The sequence below is a fragment of the Thermobia domestica genome, chromosome 13, assembly GCF_964235325.1.
Source record: "Thermobia domestica chromosome 13, izTheDome1.hap1.1, whole genome shotgun sequence".
In the NCBI taxonomy this organism is placed as follows: domain Eukaryota; kingdom Metazoa; phylum Arthropoda; class Insecta; order Zygentoma; family Lepismatidae; genus Thermobia; species Thermobia domestica.
Genome location: NC_137466.1, coordinates 125,908,123 through 125,933,545, shown reverse-complemented (window position 1 = coordinate 125,933,545; position 25,423 = coordinate 125,908,123). Strand labels below are relative to the sequence as shown.

The 25,423-nt window shown below is 35.6% G+C and overlaps 1 protein-coding gene across 3 annotated transcripts in view; it reads left to right on the top strand.

Moving 5' to 3' along the window:
* LOC145668488 (dymeclin) overlaps positions 1-24,189 on the top strand; it is a 70,031-nt gene extending 45,842 nt beyond the window's left edge. For all 3 annotated transcript variants that reach the window (XM_081736431.1, XM_081736430.1, XM_081736429.1), the window contains exons 11-15: positions 4,188-4,301; positions 13,059-13,256; positions 14,171-14,353; positions 18,979-19,092; positions 23,522-24,189. In XM_081736431.1, coding sequence (XP_081592557.1) covers positions 4,188-4,301; positions 13,059-13,256; positions 14,171-14,353; positions 18,979-19,092; positions 23,522-23,674 — 762 coding nt within the window. In that variant the 3' untranslated portion in view covers positions 23,675-24,189. The remainder of the gene's footprint in view (positions 1-4,187; positions 4,302-13,058; positions 13,257-14,170; positions 14,354-18,978; positions 19,093-23,521) is intronic.
* The last annotated feature ends 1,234 nt before the right edge of the window (positions 24,190-25,423 follow it).

The window sequence follows — 25,423 nt, the reverse complement described above, 5'->3', positions numbered from 1 at the left end:
AAGGTTTCGAGAGGAAGGAACTGGCCCTGGCTTTCTAGAAAGTACCATCACTGCCTTCGCCTAGTAGGAGTGAAAAGAACCAGGGAAAATCTAGTCAAACCAATGACAGCGTGGCGACGTACCACCACCAAAGGAAGACCATGTCCAACTTTTGAGTGACCAAAATGATGATCATTTTATTTGGGATCAACATGGGGTATTACTACTTGCTTTCCAGGCAAAGGGTACAACAATTACCAGGATATAGTATGCCTCAGTGCTGCATGCCTTGCTGGATTCTGTGAAATCCGAGAGTGTACCATGCTAACAAAAGGTGTCCGCCTTCTGGAAAACAATGCACCCCTTCATTGCTCGAATGTTGAAAAACATATGCACGATCCTGGGTATGAAATCCTTCATTGTTCGCGTTTTATTTTGACCGCACACCATCTTTGTTCCGCTTCTTCCCAAACATGCAGTCATTTCCTAGGGACAAACACTTCTGCAATGTTGCCACGCTGCTTTCTGAGGAGCAGTAATGAATTTTGGACCACTATACCTTATTTCACGTCGGACCTATAACACAGCAACGGTGCAGAGCTACAAGCTATACATTACCACATGACCTACACAGGTATGCAGGATTACATATGTAAAATTTCATCGTTCTACGACATGTAGAAGTGGGTCAGGGTAAAACTTTCCCTCGCACCTCTCGTTAGGCGGCAAATTTCAAAGAAATCACACATGTTCAAATTACTCAGAAACTATTGATTTTCGACCCCCGGTTCATATAGGTGAAAATGTTCCAAAGTACTTGTAGAATATCCCCTTGCAAGGAATGCATCGAATTACCAGTCACCCTGCATATATACATATATATATATATATATATATATATATATATATATATATATATATATATATATATATATAGGCTTTACATGGCATATTCATTGTTTTTTAAGAAACATATTAGATATAGATTAACACCTTTATTTCAATATTAAAAGCTTACGATTAACAATTGGCGTTGCTAATATATACTGTACCTTAGGGGTGCACCCACACGGGGAGTCCACCGGACCTAGATCCCTCCATAAAAAAAATAAAAAATAAAATAAAAAATAAACGTTTGTACATCTTAATAAAAGTATACTTGTTTAGCAAAGAAATAATCGATGTAATAAAAATTTGTTCTTACATTTCATGTGTATTTATTTTTTTGCTGAAAATGTAGGTGGCAGCTCTTAGCAAGTACTTATACTCTTTTCAGGTCTATGTAGAATAATACAGGTTCACTACTGCATAGACGTAGAGTCTTGTAGTGTTATAACTTCCCAAACTTTAGACCCCTCGCGAGTCAAAAATTATAATTATCATTAGATATTGCTTCTGTAGAAGAAAGATAACAGAATACTGTGAAATCTTTTAGAAACCGTTGTCAAGAACTGTATGAAGAAACAGTTTTCGATGTTCGATCCAGGGAAAACGAAACAGACATCTTTGTCAATATTTTGTTAAAATATTGGTAGAATAGTCTATTATAAATAGCATCATCTCAGATTTTTCTAGGGGTGACATGATGTCCATTGCCATAAAAGTTGAGCGCTTTTAGTTTGTATATTAGTATACAATTTATTAAAAGCCTGTGATTCTCTGCCTCAGGGGCCAGTTGCGTCCGTATCCTCCCTAAATTACGCCCCTGCATCAAATATAAGTGGTGAAAAAAAAAAAACTTGACTATACTGCTGCTTGGATAATTTGCTGAGTCACTGCACGTCATGTTATGATTAAAGAGGAGAATACAGCGCTAGTCGAAGAAACTCACTTGTATTTAGTGATAGTGCCAACATATAATTTTATTATTTATAATTTTGAGTTGGGAAGACATGACGGCTCATTGATAGAGCTACAATCTTCTGTTGCAAAGGAGTACCTGTTTGGACTATGAGTTTGTAGTGGATAAGTTGGATTTTTTTTTTTTTTTTTTCATTTCATTTTAGCTTACAAATTATAAACGCGTGACGTTAAACTAAATATTCTTTTAATTTAAATTATCAAATAAACACTGCCTAAACTCAGTTCAGACTAATAAAAACAGGCTATGCCGATTGCAAAGCTATATTAGCAAAATAAATTTTAAAAAATTCAAGTAGTATTATCCACACTAACAGACAAACATATATATATATAATCGTCGTTATATACGTATATGTATTTAGCAAATTAATTTTAAAGGTTTCCATAAATGTCTTTTGCAACAAATTATACTGGATATAGGATAACATTTCTTCCATTTTTATAGTGGTGTTACTAGTCACGGAACACAATTAATCGTTCTGTCGCTCCTAAAGAGGATTACAAGTGAACGTTTTCAAAGTGGAATTTTTCATATCATTTTACAGCTGTGGGCATTTTGATTTCTTGAAATAAAACATATTAAACCAATAATGTTGCTCCTAGACGTGACCAAGTGACAGACGCAGTGGACCAACCTTCGATCTCCTAGATAAAAGCCCGAGTAATGGTACAAATCCCACTTTAAGCAGTAATCCCGTCTCATATTGAGGGACGTGAAATTTCAATCAGTCATTAAGAAAAATGTGTAGCAAATTAACTCAAACGACTATCTCTTCGAAAAGTCGCAATATAGCACCACAGTTCGATTAATTTATTTATTTCAAAGATTTTATCGTTGTACACACTTATATAAATACTTGTTATTTAATACGATTATAATTCAAATGATCAAACACTATTTTAATCACTTATGAGCACTATATTTCTAAATAATTGCTTCTCAGTAATTCCATACGCTTCCATATTATATGGCTTCCTCTTCAATTATATTGATACTTATTTGTAAACAAAACCTTGGTAATCAAAACTATTAACCATAGCAACCGGATTACGACGAATCAACAAACATTATTTTACCTCTAGCAGCAGCAGCATGAATCAATTACAAATCAACGTTATTCATGACATTTTAATAACATTTCTTCTTCTTCTAATTTGCAGCTATTGCCAAATAAGATAGCATTCTTGCCCAACCTATTAAATAAAATAAAACTAGTAAATACAGGTTATCGTTGTAGTAATAACGATATATAAGAAGACCTTTTCAGTGTTTTTTATTGGCTTACTTATATGTTTGTTAAGGTCATCGTGCAACTTGAATCTTACATACTTCCTCTTACATTTTACTTTGACATTTTGTATAGATACTTAAACCCGATGACTACAATATTTTAACATAGTTTTTGCTCTGGCGTATCGTTTCACCGTGAAATTAATAAATTTAATTTTTTAGAAATAATATTGAGAGCCTGCTAGGTATATCAAACCTTCGTGAAAGTTCAGCTGGTTGCAGACAAGACTTTCTATGAACTTCATATTAAAAGTTTTGGCCTTTTTTTTTTCCTTTCATAAAAAGAGAAAAGATTATTGTCTTTCATAGCGTACTTAAGAATATTTGATAAAGACTAAAAGGGCAGAAACATTTTTTTTTAAAAAAAAGATTAAAACAATGTTTTTATAAAGTTGTTTGTGGGGTAAAATAAAGAAATGAGATATAGACTGAAAGCATTGGGCGCGAACAAACCAGTAACCACCTGCTTTGAAACCAACTTTAGGCAGAGCGTCCAGTGCTGCTTTCAGTCTTAGTCCCGTTTCTCATTTTATCCCACCAAAAACTTAATTTTATCCTCTTTAGTGCATTTTTAAAAAAAACTTCTTAATAATAAGCAATAACACCCAATTACCTCACCAAAAAATGTTCCTCCTGTTTAGTGCATCTTATAAAAAGCATTGTTTAGTATTATTATTATTTATTATTTATTATTATATCGTCGTCGGCAGTTCAAAACCTGCTATGTGCATTTTTATAAATTTTTCAGGAAAAACCAAAAACAGTATCCTGGTTAGATTTTTCGCTTTATAAAAGTGATGTTATAAGTAATATTTGATGCTGCAAGTAAGAATATTTGATGCTGCTTTCAAGTAATAATAAATTAGAGAGTCTAAAAGAGTCTAAAAGATGCACCAGATAATACTATTATCTCGAAACGGCCGAAAATGTCACATAGCAGGTTTTGAATTGCCGACGACGATATGTCATTGTATGGAAGTGCTATATTTAAGATGATTGCAGATTTAACGAAAAGTAAACTTTTTTTTTTTTTTTTTTTTTGTTTTGTTTAAAGGGTTTGAAGGGAGTTGTTTGGTACACTGAGAGATCAATTTCAGAAATCTCACTAGGAGGACTTCTAGTTCTAGTGGTCATTCGAACGATACAGTACAATATGCTTAAAATGAGGGTAAGTATTATTATTATATCTTTAGTATATATGTTAATTTTACCGAAAGTTGTACTCTTGCCATTTATAAAACGAAGATCCTGTATTCAGGTATTAAATCTTTTTTCTTTTATAATGAATAGAAAAAAAGAAATACTTTTAATGTAATAAAGGAAACTGTCAAGGAATCTATGTACAAAAGAATTAGCTACGATGTTAATATCCGCCACAAACAGAAACAATGAATTGTAGTAGAATTTATCTAATACTATATACAGGATGTATCATTTATCTTGATATGCCCTTATAACTGATGGACAAAACGGGCTGAAATGTTGTACCATGCAAATACGGACAGGAGAATATTGTTTAACGTACTCTGTGATACTGCAGGTTAACAGTATTGCCAAATCTACATGAAGTTATACATTTTTAAGTGGCATTTCATCAGGTTATTACATATTCAAATCTACATATCAAACGAAAACTTACAATATCACATTTCTTATTCAATGTAGCACACAAGGATGCAAGAGTAAAACAAACATCCAAATTTTAGAGACCTCTATAGCAGTGATAACGCTAGTGAGACGGGTGGGGCATCCAAAGTACTTTAATGCCTAATATTATGTTCATAATATGACTAGTTTCGAATGAATATAAACAGTTGCAAGGGATTAATATTTTTTTCGAAGGGAGTTATTTCGAAGAAAGAAAGAAAAATAACGTAGACAAGCACCTCATCCAATCACATAGGTGGTTTTCAATAGATATAAAGATCACAATGCCGTTTACAGCAATTTGAGATCTCAAACCTTTCTGGAGATATGATAAACAGTGATAAGGTTTGCAACTTTGCTTAAAATTTTGTAACTCTGAGAACTTGTTGTAAGTACACTTACCAAAAACCTATTGTTGTAACACTATAGAAGGAAAGTAAATCAGCAATTGTTTAAAAGTATCCACAAATACGTCATTTTAAACAACATATCAACTTTTACTTTTTTTTTTTTTTTTTTTTTTTTTTTTTTTTTTTTTTGTACAGCAAAGATATCAAACTGTTGCGAACAGCATTATGATCTTTATGTCTGTTGAAAACTGTCTACGTGATTCAATCTGACACTTATTTAAACACTTTTTCGAAATAAAGTTCTTTGAAAAAAAGTTCAATTTCCAATTCGTTGTAACTTTGCTCCTGTTTGTTAGAAGTATGCCATATGATAACCGTAGTATTCGACACTAAGGTACTTTGGATATATATTGTCCTGTCAGTCTCACTTCCGTTATTACTCTTGCAGAACCCTCCAAAATTTCGGTGTATTTCGTTGTTTGTTATACTGTAGCGTCCTTAGTTTGCAACGCTGAATAACAAACGTGCTATTGTCAGTTTTGTTAAACATATATACTTGAAATATATAATATCCTGGCGTACTGCCATTAGAAAAAAAAAACTGTGATTGGCAACATTGTTAACCTGACTATATTGCAGAGTATGTCAAACAACGTTCCTGTCGATATTTTCATGGTACAAAACGATCAAATTTTGCATATATTAGTTTAAAAGTTACAAGAGTATATCAGGATAAATTGTACACCCTGTATATATTTGAAGTAATTATGATAATAATCAAACTTGTAGTAATTGACAACTTAAAAGAATAAGTGGTAATATAATATGAACAATTACTTAGTTCGAAAAAAAATTTGGTGATTTCAGTGCTTAAAACAACGGAACGATACACACACAGTTAAAAACGGAATACAGGAGTCTATAAAGTCGCTTAACATTTTCTATTTATATAAACTGTATTGACGTAAGGACAAGCATACCGAAAGGTACATTCGCAATGAATATAAATCAGTACTTTTTAGCAAAGCTGCCATTAACAAAGGCCTATTTATTGATTTTAGAAAGGCCTACGACTCGGTTAGAATAGAAACATTATACAACGTTCTTACAGAACTTGGAATACCGAGAAAGCTAATTAGATTAATTAAGATATGTTTAAGTCAATCCCAAAGTAAAGTCCGGGTAGGAAAATCTTTGTCCACGAGCTTACACGTCGAAAATGGCCTGAAACAAGGAGATGCGTTGTCGCCATTATTATTCAACTTTGTTCTGGAATACCCTATAAGGAAAATCAAAGATAGCAACCAGGGCCTAGAGTTGAGCGGTATTCACCAGGTTATGGCATATGCTGATGATGTGAATTTAATAGAGGACGATAGGAGAACAATAGAAATAAATGCAGCGATCTTATTAAACGCTTGCAGGGACATGTGTTTAGAAGTAAATGCAGAGAAAACTAAATACATGGAAGTGCGTCGGGACCGTAATACGGCAAGTTATGGATGCGTTAAAATATTAAATAATAATTTTGGTAAAGTGGATACTTTCAAATATCTAGGATCAATATTAACAGACGAAAATCATATTCACGAAGAAATTAAATGTCGACTAAAAGCAGGGAATTCGTGTTACTATTCGGTTCAAAATCTTTTGTCGTCTGGAATTTTGCCAAGGAATTTGAAGCTTAAAATATATAAAACGATAATCATGCTTGTTGTTCTGTATGGTTGCGAAACATGGTCGCTTAGTCTGAGGGAAGAACATAGACTAAAAGTATTTGAGAACAAGATCCTAAGACGAATATTCAGACCCAAGGGGAACGGGAATGGGGAATGGCAGAAACTTCATAACGAGGAACTACATAATTTATACGGTTTACCAAACATTGTTAGGGTCGTCGAGTCTAGGAGGCTTAGATGGGCAGGTCATGTAGCTAGAATAGAAGAAAGTAGAAACGCTTTCAAAGTCTTTACTGGAAGACCAATCGGAAAACGACCATTGGGAAGACCTAGGCGCAGATGGGAGGACAATATTAAGATGGATCTCGCAGAGATAGGAAAATAAAGTAGAAACTGGATCCAATTGGCTAATGATAGAAGTCAGTGGAGAGCTTTTGTGAACGCGGCATTGAACCTCCGGGTTCCGTAGGCCATAGAGTTAGTTAGTTAGCCGTTAACAAACTTTCACTCATACAGACATTTCCACGTACTTTTTAACAAAGCTGTCTGATAGCTGAAACTTTAACTCACACATACAGACATGCGTACGTAAAGAAATCAGCAAATTTGTTTCTCTTCTGTTGGTCGAAACTCTCGTCTGAACATAGTTGGTGCAATCTGTGCTGCAGCTGTGTAGATGCGTTTCTTTAACTGTTCCACCCTGGTGACTTTTATCTGATACACATGGAACTTAACCAAGTTCCAAAGGTATAACTCCATTGAAGTCAAATTGGGAGACCGTGGAGTCCAAGCCCTTGGTGCTGCATGACCAATCCATCTTCCCCAAAAAAAGTAATAATGAGAAATTCCGTTTACTTACATCAAAATAGAGCGGTGTTTCATCCTGCTGGAAAACAACAGGACCCAACAACTGAGGCACCAGGTAGTTTTGTAGTATATCTAGGTAAGATGTCTCCCGTTACTTTTCGCTCTATAAACCTGAATGATCCCTACACTTTACTTTGGGTAATATCCATCAACACATTAATCTTTGATGTGCTCTGTTCCCATTCTACAGTTTTGTCTGTTGACTTACCCGCACGTGTGGAACGTGGCTTCATCACTAAACAGAACATTTTTCCATTAATTTTTCAAATCAGAACACATCACTGCTCTCGCTTCGTAGTCCTATGCCTCCATTTTATGCAGAATTTGCATGTAATAGGATTTTTTGTGTGAAGCGTAATATTTTACAAACAACGCATTCAAGAATGCCAAGCTGCAAGCTGAGTCTTGCTGTCGATGCGCGTGGTCTGCGGATCAAGCGTTAATGCGATGGTCTCCTGTGTAACATATGGCCTGTCAGATCGCTTTTCATGATGCACGCTGCCAGTTCTCTCGAATTTCTTGGTAGTGTTCTTAATAGTTTATCTTTTTGAAGGAGATTTTTCGAACTTACGGGTGAAATCTTGTACGTGTTCATATGTCGTACCATGGCTAATCGCTCTTCAGTAAAGAACATTTTCACAGATCAGATCAGTCCACCTGCAAGGAAGACGAGGAATGTTAAGTGACTTTATAGACACCCTGTATATAAATTAAAATATGCAAAAATACTCAAGAATTTTTGCTGATAAAACAGTTAACAAAAGCTCATCTATACACATTAAAATATTCATCTATATATGTAGGAGAGTAGAAGAATGCCTAAAGAAGAATTTCAATGTCCATAGTTAAATCACATAGCTGAGTGACTGCGCACTAGAGATGCAAGAGCTCGAAAAAAAAAACTGCTTTTTTGAATTGGAAAATGTTGGTCTTTTTTCAAAATTCTGCTTTAAATTGATAAAGCAGACTTTGTTTCGCTTCTCTATAACACTAAAAGTCATTTAATTAGTGGTCGATGCTGGTAATAATATAAAACCTCGAAAATACGTAAACCATGAATTTCGAAAAGATATTTCAAACAATTTTATTTCAACATATTTACATTATGAATTCCAAAGGATTAACCAGTGTACATAATAAGAATTTTTTAACCTTCTATATACAAAAGCAAGCAGGGTTGGCAAGAACCATGGTTGTTTTTGAAAATGTCAAAAACCCTATTTTTGGGGCGTTTAAATCAGTTTTGTTCGTTCGTTTGTTTGTTTGTTTTAACGAGGGTTTTTGGTTTTAGATATTTTGCTTTTTGTATTTATATTACATATTCACAGAAATAAGTTTGTTTCGCCTTGGTGTTATTATGTAACAACGGGGTTATGCTGGAAGAGGTCCCATAATCTTAAAGAAGTCCGGTCAGTAATTTTTTGTTAAATTGAGAAACTCCCGCCCTATCCATTGGGAAAATCCCGTCATTACTTTAAATGTAAAACAATAACGGGAAAATCCTGTTATTGCTTTGCATATAAAATTTAAAGGTCAACGTATCATAATCAGTACGCTAAAACTGAGGTATTAAATTACAAATTTAGTACCGGTACGTAGATATCATTGAAAGTCCAATCCAAGCTAATGTTGGAAGCTACGTAGGCAATCGATAAATTTTTCCAATTTCTATCAATATATTTAAGCAACCTTGGTTTCTTTATAAAACAACAGGCATTCAGGCATGCAGAAATATACAATTTGGTTTCGTTTCGTATGTTTAGGCTTGACGCCCTTACGTAATACCGAGGTTATCAAGAAGACTTTCGCTTAAAGTGACATCCGAACCCCTACTTGGTTTACGCATGAAAGAAGGGTTGTGGTTCGACCGAGAATTGAACATGTGACACCTTGATTAAAAGGTGAAATGAAATAAAACTAATGCAGATGGTTTGATATGTGAAAACGTCACCATAAAGTTCACACGACTCGCATTTTTCGTTTTTCTTATTATTTTTGGTTTAAACCAGTTATAAAAAAAGAAAAAAGAAAAAAGCTAGTGTAAACCAGCCAATCCGAAAAGTAAACACTTCTTTAAAAAAATATACAAATAACTAGCAAAATTGTATGTAGTATTTTTACTTCAGAATATACCATATCCTCTTTTTGAAACAAAATAAAATGAAAATAAAACATAAGAGAAATACTTAGATTTATATGATACAGGGTTTGTCCGGGAAGTAATAGGACTGATTTTATTCCGCCATGACTGTACTTCGGAGCGTGCGCGCACCGACTGGATCCGGTAGGGGGCGTTCCTAGCTAACGAACGAGCGGCTGGTGTTATCTCCAGGCACACGGAGAGCCAGGACAGGCTTTTTCGCGCGACGTGTTTCTGTAAGTGGTGCAAGCCGAAAATGCAGCGTTCGTTAGAGCAGAGGTACACGATTAAATTCTGTGTTAAACTCGGCAAATCTGCGACAGAGACGTTTGATATGATCAAGCAGGCTTACCCAGATGATGCTTTAGCAAGAAGTGGTGTGTTTCGGTGGCACAAGGCCTTTTTGGAGGGCCGGGAAGAGGTCGCCGATGAAGACCATGCTGGAAGACCTTCGACTTCGACAAACACCGACAATGTGACTCGTGTGCGCGAAGTTTTGAACTCAGACCGTCGACTAAGTATTCGTTTAATTGCCCAGATGTTAAATTTACCAAAAACTGTGGTTCATGAAATTGTGACGGAGCATTTGAACATGCGCAAGGCGTGCGCGAAGATTGTCCCAAAAGTGCTCACTGACGACCAGAAATTGCGGCGAGTGGAATTGTGCCAAGAAAATTTGAACATGTGTCAAAGTGACCCCCAATTTTTGAATAACGTAATCACAGGTGACGAATCATGGATCTTTGAGTATGATCCCGAGACAAAGAGGCAATCTTCCGAGTGGCACACGCCGGCGTCTTCTCGCCCAAAAAAGGGAAGAATGAGCAAGTCCAAAGTGAAAACGATACTCATTGTCTTTTTTGACATCAAAGGCATCGTCCACCATGAATTTGTTCCTCCTGGACAAACCGTCAAAGTCAAGTTTTGCGTGGAAGTGCTCAAGAGACTCAAACGAATGGTCAGTCGGGTCCGACCAGACATCGGAGCCGAATGGAAGCTGCACCACGACAACGCCCCGGCTCACACCGCCTTTCTTGTGAACAGCTACCTGACCAAGGCCGGCATCCCAACGCTTCCGCAGCCGCCCTACAGCCCAGATGTGCCCCCCCCCCCCCGGACTTCTTTTTGTTTCCTCGCCTGAAACGCCCGATGAAAGGCAAGCATTTTGAGACGACAGAGGGGATCCAAGCAGCTTGCACCGCGGCTCTCAAGGCTATTCCGGAGAATGACTTCCGTGACGCCTTCAATGCTTGGGAATCGACGTAGAAGGAGCCTATTTTGAAAGTTTTTAAAGAATTGTAACGATTGGCTCAATAATTTTTTTTTAAAAATCGACTCAGTCCTATTACTTTCCGGATAAACCCTGTACACTTAAAGGCTGCACATCTAGAGCTTTGGTTCTGTATATTCTTGGAATTCTACAGTTAAGTTTTATATAACCACCATCACGGTTTATCCAATTCTAAAGTTTTCTGAATTTTTAACAAGACGGATTCAACAAATTATTACGGAACTCCCCCTTCCTCCAAGGAAAGGACTACGGAATATATTTAAGTTAAGCTAAATACAACTGAACAACAAACATGACTGAGTGATTAGCTTTTGCGCTTCTATCGGGAAGTCCGGGAATCAACCCAGTATTCGACCATTCTGACAAAGCTTTTCTTCATTCCATCTGCGAATGTAGAAATAGTGCGTGTACTGTGAGTTGGCCGACTTCCTTTCTTATTGTTTTTAAATCATTATTATTACTAATTACCAGCAGTGACGGTTTTGCGAAGGTTAGGGGGTCTTTCGGACTGAAGCCTGTTTCCCAAATTACGGAGTGTCTAAAACAAACGAAATATCTATTAGTGTATGAGTTAGCCTTTACTCATAAACTTTAAGCTCCCGTCAAATAAAAATTACGAATGTTTAGAAAAACTAAACATTAGTAAGAAAAAAACCCTCCCAAAATACTTTTCTAAATCCGCCATTGATTCTCAGTATAAAATGATCTTCAAGGTTGTATCCGGAAGATTATTGCTAAACATATAAACGAAACGAAATATTAGTTATGCCTGTACTCATAAACTTCAAGCACCTACCAATTAAAATTAGGACATTTTAGAAAACGAAACAATCAGAGAAACCCCTCTCAAAGTACTTTTCTAAATCCGCTACTGATTATTTGTATAAATTAGTATTCAAGGTTGTATCCGGAAAATTATTGTTAAATCATTGCACAGCTACACTATAACAGAAATGTGGAAGTATAACAGTATACGGTTTGACGGATATATTGAAAAACGTACGCTTTGACAGATATATAGAAAAACATAAGTTTAACTTTTGCGCTAGAAGTTAAATTACTAAGCTCTTAGAAATGAAACACGGATGACACACTAAAATGATCTAGAGAAGAAGAAAAAAATGTCGATAACTCAAAAGTTAAAATAAAGTTAAGTAGCCTCTAAAATTACCCTCAAATACTACATTCTTCATGTTAGCTTTAATTCGTAAAACATGTGCTCCATCCATCTTGATGGTGAATTTCAGAGCGAAATATCGCATTTAGGTCATGGAATTCTTATCTAACTATAGAATATACTATAAGAAAGCTATTTAGATAGAAAAATCATGAAAATGAAAAAAGCCAAAATTTCCAAAATTCTCGTTTTTTTTCAAAAAGCCGGCTTTTTTGCATCTCTACTGCGCACTGACCGTAATTTCAAAATATGTAGCTAATCAGAAAGTGGACTGAGTAATGTGAGGTTAGTGTACCCAGCACGGTAAGCTGGAGACCCGTTTTTGGTCATCAGACCAGACGCTCGTGTTTCATTCTTCAAATTTCTCTAGATCATATTGATTTATTGTATTTGGGTTAGTATACGATTTGAAATGCTCAGATCATAAAAGATTTCTTCAGTTATTTTTGGATGTTGTTTGGATTTTGGTCTACGTGGATACATTTAAAGAGAAATGTGTACTGAAGACTATAAGCTACTTTTGTAGAGGTGTAGGAAGAGTGGACAAGAGGCACATTGGTTACAAATTACATAGTATGAGATAGCTACCGTCTTTAAAAATAACATTTTATATTTTAAAACAAAGTTACCCATGTTATCTAATTTATAGTCAATCTAAAGACTGAAAATTAGTTTGCACATTCCGTACCAGTAAAGCTTATTCGACTGTAGTGCCATCACCATTCCTTACTTGTGTAACCCGATGAACTATTTCTATTTCGTTTTCGCTTTCAGGACAAATATCTACACACAAATTGCTTGGCTGCTTTAGCAAATATGTCCAGCCAGTTCCGCTCCCTCCATCCATATGTATGCCAAAGACTGGTGAGTTTATTCGAAACATTAGCACGTAAACATTCGCGGCTCGTAGAGCAAATACGACAATCTGGCCAGATGGAGAACTCCGTGGAGGAAGATATGTCCTCAGATATGGTAAGTGGACACTTTATATTACGTAACCTATTGATATAGAATACGCGTAGCATGTAAAATTAAGGAATTTATCAGTAAATATAATGACTTCTCACATAAGAAAGATTTAATTAAGATTGGAAATAGCTGCAAGTATAAAAAGAAAAGAAAATTTGGTCCACAAGGTGGGATATAATAAATACGTAGAAATAATAAAATACAAGCAAAATCACTAAGATATGACTACACTGCAATTAAACACATCTACTAGAGTGTCGTGATGAGTCAGTAGTGTTCACCTGACCTGTTTTTTTTTTTTTTTTTTTTTTTTTTTTTTTTTTTTTTTTTTTTTTTTTTAAGTGGTAACCTCAGCAAATTAACACCAGCTTTTCTATTATTTTTTATTTTGTATTATCTTACTCAGACATTGAAGGTTTCATGAAATTCATCTCGTTCGGATGATTTAGTGTTATAGTAGTTCTGTATTGATAACTAGAGCTGATAATAAATTTTATGCGTATACTTTAGAAAAAATATAGTTGAATTAGCTACTATGAAAATGTATTTTTTTTAACGGATTAGTGAGTTCGAATTATATATATATTTGTATTTACCACCAGACATACTGCTTGAAGTGCATGAATGGCTAGGCATACTAGTGTATAAGAAGTTCCTGGCTATAAATATTTTAAACACCACAGACAGAGAAATACATTTCATTATGGTTTCTTCTCAAAAATAACTTTACTGGTCCTTTTTATAATTACTGATTCAATTAAATTTTCGCTACATTAAAGTTCTATAAGCAAATAATTGCAAAGATAGCAATGTACGACAGATATTCTTACATTTTCATTTCTTGGATATTTTATTTATTTTATGTAAATACAAATATTGGAAATGGTACTGATATTTCTATATACATTGCATTTCAGGTACAGGATTTGACTGTATTGGAAGAGGTGCTTCGCATGGTTTTAGAAATCCTTAATTCGTGTCTAAGTAATCAATTAGCTCATAATCATAACCTAGTGTACACGTTACTGTATAAAAAGGAGGTATTTGAACCTTTCCATGGGCACCCAGCTTTCCAGGATGTTGTACAGAATATAGAAGCCGTGAGTACTTTCCTTGTATATGGTTTTAATTGATAAAAAAAAAAACACTTCGTTCAATTCACTATTATTTTTTTCCCTTAAATGTTTATTTTTGTTTCATAGTCTCCACAGCTGCTTCTGTATATCCTGTCTCCACAGTTGTACCGAAATAACACCATCTTAATGTAAACTCCCACTATATATTGTGGAAAATATATGTAAGATAAAACTATTCAGCTCCCATTCTGTTCTCTGTTCTGATAAGTCTTTGATACTTCTATTCCAGCCTATTCTTTAGCAGTCCTATCAAAATTTTCCCTTGTACTTGGTCAAAATACTTCGATAACTTAACAAACACGACACATAGGACTGCCCTTTTTCTTGTCCTTAAGCCGCTCTAAATCGAAATTGCCTAAATGGTTCTTTAAGGCATAAAAGTAATTCTGGGTGAAGTATCTGGCAAACTCTCGCGCACAGTTTCAAATCACTCCTCACCATCCCGCGATCCGAGGATGGACTGAAGAATGCTCCGAAATTGTACACAAGAGTTTGCTTGTACAGAAGGTTCAGAAAGAAGAATTCTGTTTAAGGTTTAATAGATCCTTTAGTATCTATAAATAATTACCAAATTATTCCTCTTCAACTTGCTAATTTATCTTTTCTTTAGTAGTAAAAGTTTAATTTTTGTTTCATGTATGTGTATGAAACTATGGGTCTCAGTTCTATTTCCTACCATAGTTGTGTCCCCTCCCTCTTTCTGTACCTTAGATACTCAACTGGAATATCTTCTGTCACTTGGGTTTCCATTTTTCATTTTGCTAGGAGCTTTCTTCAGTTTCCTTCTCTGTATCAAAGGCCTTATCATCCACATTACTTCACTTTTTTGTTCAACATCCTTACTACACTGTCGATTATTTTTTCTTTCGTATATAAGTTCCCAATATATTTGTTTTCTTTTCTTAATACTTTGACCCACTCTCAACTGTATGGCAGTATCAGCAACAGATCCTTCCTTCCAGTAACTTTTTCCTGAATCGTATTTTTGTGGAATCAAGAAAATAGTTCAGCTAGGTTTGGGAAAATTATTTACTAATTAGTTTGGAAAAATTAATTTCTTGAAAGCCAGCGATTTCGATGGAGAGGGGCTAATATATTATTTCCGAGTTCGAAAGGTCAATTTGGATAGATCTCCACGTTGAGAAATGTTATTTAGGGACGATATTTTAAGGAACGCCGGCAAATTCAAACTTACGACAAGAATATAATGAAATCCATAGTTTGTACATATTTTAAATTTTTTACAGTAATATTGCTTAATCCCATGTGAAAGAGGACTAGTTGACTTACATTACACTCCTAAAATGAATTTAATATTTTTGAAGTAAAATCAAATGCCAATGTTCTATATTGATTCAATTGAATACTAAAATTGGGAGCTTCTGGAGGAGCAAGTAGTTATTAATAAATTTGAAAGAGAAAAGTCGTGAGTGATAACCAGGCATGCTGGTGACCGACATACCAAATAATGTTTAATGGTCCATTCTTTTGTAGCACCGTAACATATATTGAACAAGTTTGTGTCCCCAGTTTACCAATCTGGTTTGCATCTAACTTTGTCCATTGCAACTCTGGAATCTATTAGACAACACTTTTTGATCAGAGCAATAAACTTATTTAATGAAACTAAAATAATGTGTCATAGTTTCAGCAAATTATCGTTGTCTTCCTCGGACGTCTTAGGAACATACATACATATGTTATGTCTTATGCCTTATATATATAAACTAAAAGTGAAAGGCGTAACGCTCCCTTGTTTGTCTGGAAAACCACCTGTTGTATTTCTAACAGAGTCCAGGCAAATGGCCTGCGTCAGCCCAAGAAAGAAAGCAACAGGTGATTTTCCAGACAAACAAGAGGACGTTAGATTTCACTTTTAGTTATGTTTCCCATTGAGTGTCTGACGAATACAATTGTAAGTTTTTGAAACTGTAACACGTTATGTTAGTTTTAATAAATAAGGGTCATTCCATGTGAAATCAACAAAGCCCACAAACCGACCATCTTAGATTTTTACCAAATTTTAGTATTTTGTAGGGATTATCGAGATATGGAATTGTGCAAAGTTGTAGCTTCCTATGTGACGAAGTTTCTGAATTATGGGAGCTCAAAAATACGAAAAAATCGTCCACTTTGGTACATACACGAAAATTTCGGACAACACTGCTCTTGATCCAATTGGCGTAGAGAGCTGATTCTTGTTTTGTTTGAAAGAGCATAAAATAAGCTTTCCAACGATATTTCGCATGCCTAGTTTGGGAAGAATATCTATTTAAGGTCACCCGGTATGACCTTTTGACCTTGAACTTTTGAGAATGCATATCTTCGATTTTTCTAAAACTCGCATATAATTTACACACATGCTTACTCTATAACATAATGGAAATAGAAGTTGGGACATTAATGGAAACTTTCAATAAAATTGTTCTTTTTGTAACAATTTGTTTGTATCAGACAGAGTTTTAATGTGTAAAGCAGTAAGTCTCTTTCAAGTTTCCCGAGTCCATCACACGTACTTTTTCCATGTGCAGCGGAAAAAAAAAAAAAAAAAAAAAAAAAATTCAACAGGTACGGAAAAATAGCTTTAAAGTATCTAATATTTATGAAGTTCTTGTGATTTTTGTAATGAGCTGCTAATCCATCGGAGAAATAGAATAATTTTGTTAAATCTTCAAAACCGAATTTATCTCTCAGAAAGGTAATAAGTATTTTCTGCAATAGGTGCACTAAAATTGTATCATGTTTGAGACAGCTGACGATCACATTGTCAGTTATAACTAGACGTCTGAGGATTTCTGGAGTATAAGCAAAATAGTTGCTTGACCGTTATTCCGGAGGAAACCTTGTGACGCTTCTAGGAAAACGAACGAATAATTTTTTGTAAAATCGGAAAGAACAATACACTGTTTATCAAGAAGTTTTTCTTTCAGATCCTTAAGATATGAAGATTTTTGATGAGTAAGTTCTTTTACTTTACGAGCCATAGTTAGTGCAGTGGAATTCTTACTGGTGTTTTCTGACAGGACAACTTTTTGAAAGTACAGTTAGCAATTTTACTTGCACACTTCTATCCGCTGTTCGAATTTTTTCTTTCTGCTGCATTTTGCTTCCCATACTCTGTAGAAATGTCTAATAATTTTGTGATCTTTTGGGCTGCGGTTCAGAAATTCTAACGCACTTTCTTTGACGCACTGCTCAATATCACTATTTCCAGCATCGGTGCTGCTAATCATCACACTCTCTGTTATTACAGGAGTCGTAATCGCATCACAAGGTGTTGCTACATTCTTACGACAGGAATCACAAATTTTAAATCCATCTTTTAGCGATGAACACTTTGGAATCATCCACGGCAACATATTTCTCAAATTTCTTTTGACATTCCCATGACATTCTATATTAAATGCATTGCAGCAAACTGTCTTCTTGAATCTTCACGATGACATTATTCTGATATAATAATTCGTTAAATAAAACTGACCATTGGAACACTGACTTAACAGACACCACAATCGTACATTTGACGTGTGGACTCAGTCCCCTATTAACACATTCCTCTAACTAACGTATCCACACCCCTCAATCTTCCAAATCTTTCTGTAGCAGACGACTGCGCAATCTATCATGCTGTTGTGCAATGCTACAGTGTTGCAAAATGCTTTACACATTTAAACTCTGTCTGGTACAAACAAATTGTTACTAAAAAAACAATTTTATTGAAACTTCCCGTTACTGCCCCAACTTCTATTTCCGTTATGGTATAGAGTAAACTTGTGTGTAAATTATATGCGAATTTTAGAAAAATCGAAGATATGCATTCTCAAAAGTTCAAGGTCAAAAGGTCACACTGGGTGACCTTAAGTAGATTTTCTTCCAAAATTAGGCATGCGATATATCGTTGGAAAGCTTATTTTATGTTTTTTCAAACAAAACAAGAATCAGCTCTCTACGCCAATTAGATCAAGATCAGTGTTGTCCGAAAGTTCCGTGTATGTACCAAAGTGGGCGATTTTTTCGTATTTTTGAGCCCCCATAATTCAGAAACCTCAACACACAGGAAGCTACAACTTTGCACAATTCCATATCTTGACCATCCCTACGAAATATTAAAATTTGGTAAAAATCTAAGATGGTCGGGTCAGAAATCCCTGTTTAATTTGTTGATTTCACATGGAATGACCCATAGATATATTATTCTGGTCAGAAAATGTTCAGTATTTGCCTGGTTTGCGTATTTACTAATAGACTATATCATACAGGCAAATGCAATACAGTCCTAAGTTATAAGAAGTAAACTCTTTTAATATTAGAAACAAATTTGCCTTGTCTAGAATGCCAGTGCATTGAATGTACTTTAGGTCTGACATATTGTGCTGTGATTGGTTGAAATAATGTTCTCTATAATAAACATATTTCAGTTAAATATTCAGTGTTTTTTTTTTTTTTTTTTTTAACTCCGTCTTTTGTTTGTTTGTTTTGGAGTTTAGTACTTTATTATGATTATTGCAGAATCGTAGTGAATAAGTTTTGTAATGTGTCAAAATCAGAATAGACATAGAGCATCAACATTTAGCAATTATTAATTGCAGGTAATTGTGTACTTCTCAAGCAAGTTAGAACAAGTTCAGAAAGATCTCAGTGTCAACGAAGTTCTTGCTACGATTCAGCATGGAGCATTGCAGTGGCCCAAAGAGAGGCTTAAAGTAAGTTATTGATTGGACCAGTGTTTATTATGACTCAGTTTTATGAAATTTTACTATGATGCTTATGGACGATATTTAACATGGAATTTTATACTTTATACTGGTATTGGATACAACTGTAATTTATAACATTGTATATTACCGTACTATACTTGGCTAACGCTGTTTTTAGCACTTTCAATTCTAATTAAATTAAATTATTATTATTAATGTTTTAATTTATCTTATCTTTTATTATTGGTTTGCTGATGTACTTCACAAAATGCAGCCAGAGAAAGGAAAAATTGACGGCGGATCGCCATTCTGATGCAGTTCCGTGACAATTGAAGCAACGAAACATATTAGCCATTTACGATTCCCATATGGGCCATTCTATCTCAAATCGACCAAAGTATAAGCATTTTAAAATTTCGTGGTCTCAGATTTTGATAATTTTTGTACATTGAAAGACATATTTGAGAATAGTTATTTCCCAAAATAAAACTTTTCCAGCCCTCGTAGGTAACTAGTAATTAATTACGCAATTGGCTTCAAGGTCACGACTCAAACACAGCTGTTTTTGCATTTTATTGTTTATTTCAATAACCATAAGTGTTATGAAGTTAAAATTTTTCATCCGCATGTAATTTTTCCTGTAGATTTCAAATCTGCAATCAAAACTAATGAATATTGTATAGGTGTAGAGTTATAGCAGCATTTAGGTCCCAAGTTCAGGCCTCGGAATGAGCATGTGGTGAAAGTTGTACAATCGACGGCAAAAAACCTGCAACATGAGCATTTAAGTTTATTGTGAAATGACGAAGTCTTTTGCTCCAAAATAAGTGTGCACAGGAGGAGGTGGCGTGATTCGTTCCACTTAGACGTTATGTTCATTCCCTGTGCTGTTAGGCGTAGTTTCACAATAAACTTACATCCTCATGTTGCAGGTTTTTTTGCCGCGGATTGTACATGTGTGAAATTTTAGCACAAGGTGAAGAAATACCTATATTTTATGTGAACCAAATTTGGTTTTGGGTATTTGACCCTAAGGCCCCCAAAAATCTGAATGTGTCTTGAGCCTCTTAACGAGCTTCTGAAGTAATGATATAGGCTATTTGATACTGTATAACTTTTATTACAACTATTCCACACAGTAGCTTTCAATCATTGGCACCCGAAGGGGGGGAAGGGAGGCAGTGCCCCCTGGCTCACGAAAATGTATATGTAGTATAGCAAACTACATATATTAAATACCGGTACCAGACGCAATATAGCAATCATGGAATTGTCCCCCCTAGAAAATTTTCTTTGAGCGCCCCTGCCTGCAATTATAGCAAAAAATGAGTTGCCTTATCTACTAAAATCAGTATTGTGCAATGTATCAATGTTTACTGAAATTCTTGAATAAATCGTTAATTTTATTAACAGTCTCATGTGACACACTATGTGATCTTCCACTAGCCGTGATAGAAATGTGATCTATTGCATCAATAAGGAAGAATGTGACCAGTTGGCATCCATACGATATCGTCGGTTCGAGACCAGTGAAAAGTAGAATCGGGCCCTGCAGGGTGTAACAACTTTGTGTTGTAGTCCTGATATCTCTCAGAATATTCCAGCACCATCCCAATCCACCATTTGCAGTGATAGACACACGCTATAAATTTTCCTGGATCCAAGACTTTTACTTCTGATGTCTTCTGTTTGTGCTTTTGTATCTACCCAAACTCTATGTATTGATGTAGAGGAAATTAGTCCAATTTTTAAACTTATTACACTATCAGGAATGAAAGCATAATTATTTCTTGTCACAGGTATTGTTTTCACAGAGATAAACCTATTTCTTGATTCGTGCGATGCTGCTGAACATAGTCATTCGATTAAAAAAAGAATCTAATGGATGTGATGTTGTCCACAGCCCCTTTATGAAATTGCTGTGCATATAATATTTAGTTCGCAGTTGTACTCTGTAAACTCGCACGAGTAACTAATCGCTTTGTCGTTGCACTTATGCCATCGCAAACATTTTTACCATGTGAATTGGCAAAGAAATACCACTTACATATAAGACCAAAATCTGATTTATGCATACAAATGTTCTTGAAATTTTTACAATTTTCTTATTGAGTCCCAGAGCCATCACTGAAATATATGACATGTTTAAGAAATGATAGCTCCGTTTTTGTTTGCCAAGAACACTGCTAAGAATTCATGTACAGCCACACTGTCATATTTCAAATGGTCACTAATTATGCGATCACCTTCCAAGGCTCTTCTGGGTGGTTTCCGTGGTTCATTAATCTGAAATAGCCATTTGAAGAATGTATTAATCCCTTGCAGATTCATTACTACTGAAAATTTTACTACATATTAAAAATTTTATTTTGGCCCTTAGGTTCAAATACGCAAAACCAAATTTGGTTCACACAAAATATAGGTATTTCTTCACCTTGTGCTAAAATTTCACACATGTACAAATTTCACCACATGCTCATTCCCGGGTCTGAACTTGGGACCTAACTGCTGCTATAACTCTACACCTATACAATATTCATTAGTTTTAATTGCATATTTGAAATCTACAGGCAAAATTACATGCGGATGAAAATTTTTAGCTTCATAGCTCTTATGGTTATTGAAATAAACAATAAAATGTAAAAACAGCCGTGTTTAAGTCGTGACCTTGAAGCTTCTTGCGTAATTAATTACCAATTAACTATAAGGGCTGGAAAAGTTTTATTTTGGGAAATAACTATTCTCAAACATGTCTTTCAATATACAAAAAAATATCAAAATCTGAGATCATGAATTTTCATCATTGGTTGATTTGAAATAGAATGACTCATATAGTGACGGAGTGAGAGTGGAATTATTGTAATAGTCTGAAAGTGCTCGCAGGGACAAGGTTTGTGTCTCATATCACCCTAATTTACCGAAGTGAACTTTCACTATCGAAGAAATTTCTCCCGCAGTATAAATAAATCGCCATTTTGTGCTTGGCGAGCATGAAAGCTGTAGCCAATGTATGGTCTGAAGAATGCCTTGCTTTAAGGAATACGTTATTGTTGACGAAATTTGCAGTTAAGATAGGGAACGAACACGTCTTGAATCTTCATAAGAGGCGAGTATGTTGGTGCCTACTTAGTCGCGTTTAGTTTCTGCATTGATATAGAATATAGGAAAAGCACAATATTGTCTGCTTTCTGGTTGCTTTCACTTACTATATTACATATAACTGTTTCAGTAAGAATTTCGATAAACATAAAATGAACTTTCTAAACAAAATCCTAATCTAAACATACGCGCACAAATAAGTAAAGGTATAAACTAATAGTTTTTCTAATTTGTACAGATACAGCACTACTACATATAAGAGAATTTGTACTTGCACAGGTTTTATGTTCTGCTGTTTTATTTATCTACTTCTCAAGTGCTGTGCGTGGGTCGTACTAATAATCTTGAAAACTGAAAAAGGGGAAGATGAGAAGAGAAAAAGCAAGTTTTCTAACAACAAATTTTCTGCTTTGTTTTTGACTGAAAAATGTAAGCCTGCGATAAATGAAGAATCCTTGAAGGCACTAAACTTAGACAAAGTTACCTGAAGATGACTAGTGTAACTGGGCTTTACTTATTTATGCGAGTTTAACTGGCGTAGCTTGCAAATGTGATATATCAGCTGAATCTCACAAAGTACTCCACTTCCCACATGATTGTTTAAATTCTTTGGTAATAAATTATTTACGAGATTGTTAAAATACTAAAGTGAAGCAAATGTTCTTCAGTTAACAGTATCGCTACAGTTATTTAACCTCTTCACGGATATGACATCAAATGATGCCATATATATACAGTAGAGCGTCGATTATCCGAAGTAATTGGGGGACATGGGTGTTCGGAAAACTGGTTTGTTCGGATAATCGAACTGTACATGCTTGTTTGCCAAAAAGAAGTACTGTACAGTAAATTTATTCATAAAAAGAAGTGTGCTGATTGTTGAAACACAACGACTGGCGGCTTGACCGGTCAGCAGCGCCTTATGAAGGCCCCATTAGAAGCAATGTTCCGCCAGCGGTGGCTCAGTGCGGCGACTACTGTGGGAAACTTGGTTTGGGAGTGAGGGGGATGATGGATGGTAGGGTGGGAGAGTAACAGGTGCGAGCGAGTACACAGTTCGGTTAAGCGGTCGTTCGGTTGACCGACGTTCGGATAATCGACGCTCTACTGTATCGGCATTTTTTTTAAACGGAGAAGAGTGCGAACTGAAGGTAAGTAAAAACAAGTGCTTCAGAATATTATTTTTACTTACCTTCAGTTCGCACTCTTCTTCGCGAAAAAAATTCGGATTATTTTCCAGATAAATATGTGGCATCATTTGATGCCATATCCGTGAAGAGGTTAGTTTATATTATCTTATTTTGTTTGTACTTATTTATGATATTTATTTTGGTAGAAATTCCCTGATTTGAAGTTCAAGTATGTGGAAGAGGATCAACCGGAAGACTTCTTCATTCCGTATGTGTGGTCGTTGATTTGCCAGTCGTCGGGCTTGTACTGGAATCCCTTGAAGATCAAGTTATTTGTGCCTGAGAAGATGGACGGATGAAAGTGTGACGAATTTGCTCCTACCAGGAAGAAGACAATAAAGCGCTTATGTAACATTTGTTCTTGGATGAATGGAAATGGAATATGTTAATAGTAGAAACATAGAAAAAAACTGTTGTGTACAATATTCAGCAATACAAAGTTGCGAGATAATCTAGTGATACCATGAGAAGATGTCGTCCTTTGATGTAAACGACATTATTGAGGATTTTACTTAACCTTTTAGCTTCCTTTTGAAATGTATGAGGAAGAAATCTTAATTTTCTTCCATTCGCCCAGATTATGATTATGTGTTAAGTTTTATATAAAGCTCCTTATGTAAAATAACGGATTTTTCTTTTGTATTTATTATTAGAAATCTAATGTAATGAACATCATTCATTCTAGTTGGTTGCTTTCTTTCTGTCAACTGTTTGTTTCCATAGTGACCAAAGAAGTATCCTGTCCATTTGTATTTCTAGGAATCATTTGTACAGAAATTGGTATTATTAAAATACAAATATTTTTACATATGAAGTTGCGATTATGTTTTATTTTAATATTATATATATGTATAGGGGGTCGACAAAAAAATCTAAAAACACTTCATACAGGACACGTAAGTTTGGCCCTCCACTGCACAACACGTGTTGCGGTTGACGATAGTTTTTTTTTCTTCAATGTATCATGTGGACCTTCCTCTTCCGTCAGCAGTAACCAGTTCACCTGTGAGGGTCGTGGTGTGAAAGTGGTGCGGTGAAATGGGCGACCTGACAGACTTCCAAAGCGGCATGATCGTTGGTGCCCGTCTGGTTGGAGCTTCAGTGGCAACAGTGGCGAACATTGTGGGGGTATTGAAAGGCAGTGTCCAATGTCACGAGGGCATACACAATGTATGGGTAAACTACGTCTCCAAAGCACAACAGTGTTCGAAAGACAATCCTGTCAGACAGGGACCGGAGGCATTAAAATGGATTGTAGCAGCTAAAAAGACCACTGCAATGAAAATTACGTCTGAACTCAATTCCGGCCTACAGAACCCGGTTTCATCGAAAACAGTGCGACGGTAACTTCATAAAATGAAAATTCATTGCAGGGCCGCTATCGCCAAACCCCTGGTCACAGCAGTAAATGCGAAGAGGCGTATCCAGTGGTGCGTGGACTCATGAGCAGTGGAAACACGTCATGTGGTCCCATGAATCGACCTTCACATTGTTTCCAACAACCGCTCGTGTTTACGTATGGAGAACAACGTCGCAGGCCTATGATACAGACTGACTGTTCTCAACTGTAAAGCATCGGGGTGGTACTTTTACAGTATGGGCAGTGATATCGTGGTTTTCTGCAGGTCCCATCATAGCCCTGCATGGAATGATGAATGGTAAGGCGTATGAGGCGATTTTGGGGGACCAGGTCCAAATATTGTTCCCTGATGGTGATGACATCTACCAAGATGATTTAGCACCCTGTCACGCTGCAAAAACGGTGAAATCATGGTTTGAGGAGCATGACCAGGAGCTATTACAGCTCACCTGGGCCCCACAATCACCAGATTTGAAGATCATTGAGCCATTGTGGTCTGATTTAGAAAGAAGTGTTCGGTCTCATTACCCTCCACCAGCATCCCTTAAGGAACTGGAGCATGTTTTGGAGGAATAATGGTACAAAATTCCACACACCACGATTCAGGAGCTGTATACGACAATTCCACGCCGGATCCAAGCTGTTTTGGACGCAAAAGGAGGCCCCACACCATACTAGGTATCATTTT